Source organism: Coregonus lavaretus (genome assembly GCF_964263955.1).
Source record: "Coregonus lavaretus genome assembly, contig: HAP1_SCAFFOLD_69, whole genome shotgun sequence".
NCBI lineage: Eukaryota > Metazoa > Chordata > Actinopteri > Salmoniformes > Salmonidae > Coregonus > Coregonus lavaretus.
The window spans coordinates 1,060,999-1,070,639 of record NW_028158220.1 but is presented as its reverse complement, the minus strand read 5'-3'; the positions used below and the strand labels follow the sequence as shown (position 1 = coordinate 1,070,639).

General features: G+C 42.0%; 1 protein-coding gene across 1 annotated transcript; it reads left to right on the top strand.

Annotated features, from left to right (window-relative positions):
- The first annotated feature begins 3,171 nt into the window (after positions 1 to 3,171).
- Positions 3,172 to 7,509, top strand: LOC311124287 (uncharacterized protein). The gene is made up of 2 exons (XM_084198455.1): positions 3,172 to 3,697; positions 5,477 to 7,509. Exons 1-2 carry the CDS (start codon positions 3,352 to 3,354, stop codon positions 6,106 to 6,108), a joined length of 978 nt encoding a protein of 325 aa, XP_084054581.1. The 5' UTR covers positions 3,172 to 3,351; the 3' UTR covers positions 6,109 to 7,509.
- Positions 7,510 to 9,641: the final 2,132 nt, after the last annotated feature.

Sequence of the window (9,641 nt, the reverse complement as noted above, 5' to 3'; positions counted from 1 at the left end):
ACACACTTCTTTCTATATACATGCTTTTATTTGGGTTTCTGTGCAAAGTATATGATTGGAATGTTTCTTTAAGCCTGCAGCTAGTTACTTGAAATGAGATATATAATCATGACAAAACATGATTCAAAATGTAATTCACTGACAGAGAGAGCACTAGATAATGAAACACACATTGACATTTACAGTAGCTGGCTAGGCTATTCAAACTGTAACATTGACTAGCTTTCAATACATTGGATAAAATGTCCGTGGAGGTACCTCTTCATACTATCAAGACAATTCTTATTGCATGCTGAATATTTCAAGTGCACTCGAAACATTATATTTATCTTATTTCAGTCTTCGGGAGCTAGATATTTCTGTTTCTCTCCATCAGACAGCAGTTTTCACAAGAAGTTACATCGTAGATAGAAACAGGCCATTGGCTGCCTTCATTACGAGGGATATGTACGGGACCTCTGATTGGTTCCAAGTTTAGGAGTTCATCAATGTTGCCTGAGCAGACAGAGTGTTGAAATATACGTTTTAATGCGAAAATGTGCAAGAATTTAAGGTGCCAACAAATGTTATAGTCATCATAACAATATTTTACTGTCATATACAAAAAAATCAGGTCCTTCCTCGACTGGGATCTTATACAAAAAAATCTGGTCCTCTCTCGACTGGCATCGATTAACTTCACTCTTTTCAGCTTCTGCCCACCACCTGATAACACAACCACACCACAGATAGAACAATGGGCCAGATATTTCACCTGATGTATAAATGTGAAACATCCGGTTGGCGTTTCAACTCAGTACCAAATATGGTGATGAGAGGAAGCCCAGTGGCGGGAGAAGATGGAGCGAGATGGATTTTGGCCGATATTCTGCTTTTTTATTTTTTAATCTATGAAACATTTGATCTCAATACAGTTTTCTGTTTCCATCACTAGAATCTGTAACAAACAGAGTGGACTACGTTTTGTAGACTTTGCCCTTTGTCAAAGTTGTAAAAAATTGCGTTGTTTAGGAGTGCAAGGGCGAATTGAGTTATTGCACATGGGCAATCTTCACAAAGTAGGCGTTCCCTAAAGGAAATATGCAAATAGATTCTAGAACGCGCCAATAGGACCTCTCTTGCTCCTGCTTGGCTCTGCCCACCTCCTTGCTTGTTCTGCCCACTATGATTAATTTGCTCCCATTGGAAACGACAGGCTCTGGTCTATCTTGGGTTAGTTATAAAAGTCTTTGGCCACACAGTCTGAGAAGAGCATGAGGTGTGGCTGAGATTAGTCAGTTTGAGCGAGCATATGAACTCGGTAGCACAGAGTAGATCCCCCATATGACGTTGAGAAATAGTGCACTATGGGTAGTTTAGAAGATATCCGGAAATAAGTTAATAAATACGTAATAACGCAAAAACATAAATGTTTGTTGTTATAGGTAACCAGATCGTGACTACAACTAATTTACTAAGTCTTTAACCACACTGTGTTGTTACATTGGCGGGTAAAAAAAAACCTCATGCTTCCTAGGCTTTAACTTTTTGTCTGAAAATAAAATCTACATTTTACTCAACTTCGTTACCCACTCCAGTCAGAAGATGGCGATGTGGGACTTTAAGGCTATGCTGCTAGTGTGACGTATAATCTAGTGGACGGGACGCTTCTTTCAACAGCAGCAACAGTTAGTCGGACACCTCGGTAGCTTGCTAGACAAAATAGCCGAACCAATAAAGCAGAGCCAAGCAGGAGCAAGAGAGGTCCTATTGGCGCGTTCTAGAATCTATTTGCATATTTCCTTTAGGGAACGCCTACTTTGTGAAGATTGCCAATGTGCAATAACTCAATTCAATTACACTCCTTCTAAATAACGCAATTTTTTACAACTTTGGCAAAGGGTAAAGTCTACAAAACGTAGTCCACTCTGTTTGTTACAGATTCTAGTGATGGAAACAGAAAACTGTATTGAGATCAAATGTTTCATAGATAAATAAAAAAAATAGCAGAATATCGGCCAAAATCCATCTCGCTCCATCTTCTCCCACTGCCGGCCACTGGGCTTCCTCTCAACACCATATTTGGTGTTGAGTTGAAACGCCAAAAAAACAAAACAGTATTGTCCCATCGCTGCAACTCCCATACGGACTCGGGAGAGGCGAAGGTCGAGAGCCATGCATCCTCTGAAACACGACCCCCGCCAAGCCGCACTGCTTCTTGACACACTGCTCGCTTAACCCGGAAGCCAGCTGCACCAATGTTTCAGAGGAAACGCCATACAACTGGCGACCATGTCAGCATGCATGCGCCCGGCCCGACACAGGAGTCGCTAGAGCGCGATGGGACAAGGACATCCCGGCCGGCCTAATCCGGACGACGCTGGGCCAATTGTGCGCCGCGTCATGGGTCTCCCGGTCGCGGCCGGCTGCGACACAGCCCGGGATCGAACCCGGGTCTGTAGTGACGCCTCAAGCACTGCGATGCAGTGCCTTACAACGCTGCACCGGAAATTAATAACTTTTCCATCAACTTCCGGGTCAGTAGCTTCAGCCCAACATCACTCACACACACACACACACACACACACACACACACACACACACACACACACACACACACACACACACATTATGGAAAATATACAATACTTACAAATATCTGAGGTGAGCTTCATACCAAAAGAGGCAATCTGCAGTTGCTACATCCATTTGTGGACTTATAAATGAATGATATATACCCATTTGATTCTTGAAGAATATAATTTATAAATGCCTCATGAGCTTAGTCCAACTGTCGTACCCCGTCAGCACCCAAAATATAAGCTTGTTTTATACCAATGTTTGTAAACAAAGTAAATGTAAACAAAGACTGTAAAACCTTAAAACATGGTTAAAACCAATCATTGTGATATCATGGATGGTCAATCCTTGCATCTGTCTATGAATTTGAGTGGTTACATTCTCCAGGGTTGTCCCTGAGCTTTTCACCGAAACAGTGGCGGGGAACTTGTTTTTGCTGCTGATTGCCCCTTTTAAGGTACCATTCCATTGGTTCCAAAAGGAGAGAATAATATATTTATAAGTATTGGACATAAACAATAATAAATAAACTCAACTGCGTTACCCACTCCAGCCAGCAGATGGCGATGTGCGTCTTTCAGGCGATGCTGTCAGAGTGTGACGTATAATCTAGGGGACGGAACGCTTCTTCAACAACAGCTAGTTAGCCACCTCGGTAGCTTGTTAGCTTCAAGCTCTTAGACGCTTTCGTGTATATTATCCAGTGTGTTTTAAAAGCACTCCTGTCACCTTATGTCGTATAGCTAGCTAGTTACCCCTTGAATGTAATATTTATGTTGCTATAGCTAGCTAATGCTAACATCTCCGACCATGAGCTCACTAAGCTACTATCCTCCTGCTAAACAAGAGGAGGTCTGCTGGACGGAGAAAGAGGGTCTTTGGCCGAACATTGTCGTGAAAGAGGAGAAGGATGAGGAAGATGTCACAGTAAAACAAGAAGTAGAGGGTGAGGCTGTTACCGTGAAAGAAGAAGTGAAAGAAGTTACAGTGAAAGAAGAGGAAGAAGCGTTAAGAGTGAAAAGAGAAGAGAATATTACCGTGAAAGAAGAGGATGCCGTTTTTGGAGCGAAGAGGGAGGGAGAGATAACTGTCACATTGAAGGAGGAGGAGGAAGAGACTGAAGGTCTAATTAACACCAGTAAGTGCTGTCTTAAAAATAGTATCACTAACTGTTGTTGAACTGAGACGTGGTTTTAAAACGGCATTCAACTGAAGTGATACATGTGATTAAGTTCTTTTTTAATGTAGAAATTGTAAAAACTATATTAAGTAGCCTAATAATGGACTGAAGGAGCCGTTTAAACCAGAATCTGGGCTTACAGGAGACGTTCAATATGGAGATCCTCCTTTTCAAGCTTAATAATATCAAAATACGTTCTGGACTAAGCAAAGAATGGAGTTTCGCTGAGCAACTATGATCAGTACTGCTGTCCCACCGGTATGTACTCCCAAAAAAGGTTTAAATAAAAAGTTACAAGCAACCAAAATAATACCTTAAATACCTTGTCTGGAAATAAGTGTTGTTTTTGAGCCCCAAATCCACCTCTTCTGCACCCAGGAGGATCCAATTGAGATCTTCCCTGTATGTAGCCTCTGCTTCCAGGCTGATGAGGTGAAAGCCTGGTGGACCCTTTACTCAGTACTTTGTTGAAGCACCTTTGGCAGCGATTACAGCCTCGAGTCTTCTTGGGTATGACGCTACAAGCTTGGCACACCTGTATTTGGGGAGTTTCTCCATTCTTCTCTGCAGATCCTCTCAAGCTCTGTCAGGTTGGATGGGGAGTGTCGCTGCACAGCTATTTTCAGGTCTCTCCAGAGATGTTCGATCGGGTTCAAGTCCGGGCTCTGGCTGGGCCACTCAAGGACATTCAGAGACTTGTCCCAAAGCCACTCCTGCGTTGTCTTGGCTGTGTGCTTAGGGTCGTTGTCCTGCTGGAAGGTGAACCTTTGCCCCAGTCTGAGGTCCTGAGCGCTCTAGAGTAGGTTTTCATCAAGGATCTCTCTGTACTTTGCTCTGTTCATCTTTCCCTCGATCCTGATAGTCTCCCAGTCCCTGCCTGTCTCGGAGCTCTACGGACAATTCCTTCAACCTCATGGCTTGGTTTTTGCTCTGACATGCACTGTCAACTGTGGGATCTTATATAGACAGGATGTGTGCCTTTCCAAATCATGTCAAATCAATGGAATTTACCAAAGGTGGACTCCAATCAAGTTGTAGAAACATCTCAAGGATGATCAATGGAAGCAGGATGCACCTGAGCTCAATTTCGAGTCTCATAGAAAAGGTCTGAATACTTATGTAAATAAGGTATCTCTGTTTTTTTTGTTTTTTTATAAATTTGCAAAACCTTCTAACAAGCTGTTTTTGCTTTGTCATTATGGGATATTGCGTTTAGATTTATCAGAATAAACAAATCAAAAAATGCATTTTAAAATAAGGCTGTAACAAAATGTGGAAAAAGTCAAGGGGTCTGAATACTTTCCGAATGCACTGTATTATTGTCAGCCTATAACATGACATTATCTATTATTATAGAGCTCTGATCAGCCTATAAACATGATCTATTATTATAGAGCTCTGATCAGCCTAAAAGATGACATTATCTATTATTATAGAGCTCTGATCAGCCTATAAACATGACATTATCTATTATTATAGAGCTCTGATCAGCCTATAAACATGACATGATCTATTATTATAGAGCTCTGCTCAGCCTAAAAACATGACATTCCATGAGAGCAAGATTAGATTTGAAGCTCTACATCATCTCAAGTTTATTTTTTATTGTGTTGTGAAGACTGACCTCAGGCTATTGTGGGATATAGTCTGGATTAAACCTCATAGGAAGACGGTTTTATCATGTGGAGGTTTCATTCAAGTCGCTGTTTAGCTAAATTATATGTCTGTCTTTGACAGGAGAGAGACCAGACTCTTACTCTGACAGCAGGAAGAGTCCTTCAGGGGAACCAGACCCAGAGACGCCCAAACCAGAGAGACGACATCCGTGCTCCCACTGTGCAAAGAGTTTTACTCATTTAGGGAGTCTGAAAATGCACGAGAGAATACATACAGGAGAAAAGCCTTACCACTGCTCCAACTGTGGGAAAAGTTTTACTCAGTTAGGGGCCCTGGTTGGGCATGAGAGAACACACACAGGAGAGAAGCCTTATCACTGTTCCCACTGTGGAAAGAGTTTTATGTGGTATGGGAGCCTGAAGGAGCATGAGAGGACACACACAGGAGAAAAGCCCTACCAATGTTCCCAGTGTGAAAGGAGTTTTACCCATCGAGGGAGCCTGAAAATGCATGAAAGAATACACACAGGAGAAAAGCCCTACCAATGTTCCCAGTGTGAAAAGAGTTTTACCAGATCATGGGACCTGAAAAAGCATGAGAGAACACACACAGGAGAAAAGCCTTACCAACATACTAAAACACAGGAGGACAAGACATACCACTGCTCTCATTGTGGAAAGACATTTTCCCAGTCAGAGGACCTGAAATCCCATGAGAGAATAGAGAGGCTGTGTTCTGATTTATGTTTTTGACTTTGGCTAAGTAACACTAGGCTAATGCTAACAAGCTAGCTAACATCCTCCTATCTGGCTAAGGAACACTAGGCTAATGCTAACAAGCTAGCTAACATCCTCCTATCTGGCTAAGTAACACTAGGCTAATGCTAACAAGCTAGCTAACATCCTCCTATCTGGCTAAGGAACACTAGGCTAATGCTAACTAGCTAGCTAACATCCTCCTATCTGGCTAAGTAACACTAGGCTAATGCTAACTAGCTAGCTAACATCCTCCTATCTGGCTAAGGAACACTAGGCTAATGCTAACAAGCTAGCTAACATCCTCCTATCTGGCTAAGTAACACTAGGCTAATGCTAACAAGCTAGCTAACATCCTCCTATCTGGCTAAGTAACAATAGGCTAATGCTAACAAGCTAGCTAACATCCTCCTATCTGGCTAAGTAACACTAGGCTAATGCTAACATCCTCCTATCTGGCTAAGTAACACTAGGCTAATGCTAACAAGCTAGCTAACATCCTCCTATCTGGCTAAGGAACACTAGGCTAATGCTAACAAGCTAGCTAACATCCTCCTATCTGGCTAAGTAACACTAGGCTAATGCTAACAAGCTAGCTAACATCCTCCTATCTGGCTAAGTAACACTAGGCTAATGCTAACTAGCTAGCTAACATCCTCCTATCTGGCTAAGTAACACTAGGCTAATGCTAACAAGCTAGCTAACATCCTCCTATCTGGCTAAGTAACACTAGGCTAATGCTAACTAGCTAGCTAACATCCTCCTATCTGACTAAGTAACACTAGGCTAATGCTAACTAGCTAGCTAACATCCTCCTATCTGACTAAGTAACACTAGGCTAATGCTAACTAGCTAGCTAACATCCTCCTATCTGGCTAAGTAACACTAGGCTAACGCTAACTAGCTAGCTAACATTCTCCTATCTGGCTAAGTAACACTAGGCTAATGCTAACTAGCTAGCTAACATCTCCGACCATGAGGTCACTAAGCTACTCTCCTCCTGCTAAAGAAGAGGAGGTCTGCTGGACGGAGAAAGAAGCTCTAGTTAAAGAGGAGGAGGAAGAGGAGGATGTTACAATACAAAAACAAGTAGAGGGTGAAGCTGTTACCGTGAAAGAAGAAAATATGGAAGTTACAGTGAAAGAAGAGGAGGAAGTTACAGTGAAGGAAGAGGAGGAAGTTACAGTGAAGGAAGAGGAGGAAGTTACAGCGAAAGAAGAGGAAGAATTGAATGTCAATTTCTCTACCATAAGCCGATCCCACAGACCACGTGTAACCACACCAGCCCAGGACATCCACATCCGGCTTGTTCACTTAAGGGATCGTCTGAGACCAGCCACCCGAACAGCTGATGAAACTGAGGAGTATTTCTGTCTGTAATAAAGTCCTTTTGTGTGGAAAAAACTAATTCTCATTGGCTGGCTCTGACTCCCCAGTGGGTGGACCTATGCCCTCCCAGGCCCACCCATAGCTGCACCCCTCCCCAGTCATGTGAAATCCATAGATTAGGGCCTAATGAATTTATTTCAATTGACTGATTTCCTTATATTAACTGTAACTTAGTAAAATCTTTGAAATTATTGCATGTTGCGTTTATATTTTTGTTCAGTATACTTTTTATGAGAAAATGTGCAAGAATTGAAGGTGCCAACAAATGTTATAGTCATCATAAGAATATTTTGCTGTCATATACAAACAAATCTGCTCCTCCTCGATTAACTTCACTCTTTTCAGCTTCTGCCCACCACCTAATAACACAACCACACCACAGATAGAACAATGAGCCAGATATTTCACCTGATGTGTAAATGTTAAGCATCCGGTTGACGTTTCCACTCACTACCAAATATGGTGATGAGAGGAAGCCCAGTGGCGGGAGAAGATGGAGATCGAGTGAGACATTCTGCACATTTTCTCCTCGATTAAACATTTAATCTCAATACAGTTTTATGTTTCCAAAACTTGAATCTATAATAAACACAGTGGTCTAGGTTTTGTAGACGTTACCCTTTGCCACTGTAAAAAAATAAAATAAAAGGGCGAATTGATTTATTGCCCAAGCACACTTCACAGAGTAGGCGTTCCATAATGGGATGCAAATAAATGCTAGAACGCGCCAATAGGATCTCGCTAGCTCCTGCTTGGCTCTGCCCACTTCCTTTCTTTGTTCTGCCCACAATTATTAATTTGCTCCTATTGGAAACGACAGGCTCTGGTCTATCTTGGGTTAGTTATAAAAGTATTTGACCACACAGTCTGAGAAGAGCATGAGGTGTGGCTGAGATTAGTCAGTTTGAGCTAGCATATGAACTCGGTAGCACAGAGTAGATCCCCCATATGACGTTGAGAAATAAGTTAATAAATACGTAATAACGCCAAAACATAACTGTTTGTTCTTATAGCTAACCAGATCGTGACTACAACTAATTTACTAAGTATTTAACCACACTGTGTTGTTACATTGGTGAGTAAAAACACATGCTTCCTACCTTTTCACTTTTTGTCTGAAAATAAAATCTACATTTTACTCAACTTCGTTACCCACTCCAGTCAGCAGATGGCGATGTGGGACTTTAAGGCTATGCTGCTAGTGTGACGTATAATCTAGTGGACGGGACGCTTCTTTCAACAGCAGCAACAGTTAGTCAGACACCTCGGTAGCTTGCTAGACAAAATAGCCCAACCAATAAAGCTCTTTAGACGCTTTCGTGTATATTAGATACTGTGTTTTAAACCCACTTCTGTCGTCTAGTTAGTTATCCCATTTAATTTCATATTTACGGTGTTGTTGTTATTGGTCAGCTAGCTGGCTGGTTAAGTTAGCACTAGCCTAGCTAGCTAACATCCCCGACCATGAGCTCACTAAGCTACTCTCCTCCTGCTAAAGAAGAGGAGGTCTGCTGGACGGAGAAAGAAGCTCTAGTGAAAGAGGAGGAGGAAGAGGAGGATGTTACAATACAAAAACAAGTAGAGGGTGAAGCTGTTACCGTGAAAGAAGAAGAGAAAGACGTTACAGTGAAAGAAGAGGAAGACGCGTTCAGAGTGAAAGAGGAGGAGGATGTTACAGTGAAAGAAGAGGAAGACGCGTTCAGAGTGAAAAGAGGAGGAGGATGTTACAGTGAAAGAAGAGGAAGACGCGTTCAGAGTGAAAGAGGAAGAGGATGTTACAGTGAAAGAAGAGGAGGAAGCAGTCTTTGGAGTGAAAGAGGAGGAGGAGGAGATGACTGTCACATCGAAAAAGGAGGAGGAAGAAGAGGAGGAAACTGGATATCTGGTTCCGGTTTCCCAAAGGCATCTTAAGGCATCCAATGGTTCTAATGATGAACTTAGCAGTAAGATGCTTTTGAGAAACCGGGCCCTGATTAACACTAGTAAGTACTGTCTTAAAAACAGAGGCACAAACTCTGCAGTTGTTGAACTGATGTGTGGTGTTAAAGGGGAAATCTGCAGTTGCTACATCCATATTTGGACTTTTATATTATTTATATATATCCATTGATTCTTGAAGAATATAACACATGCCTCATGAG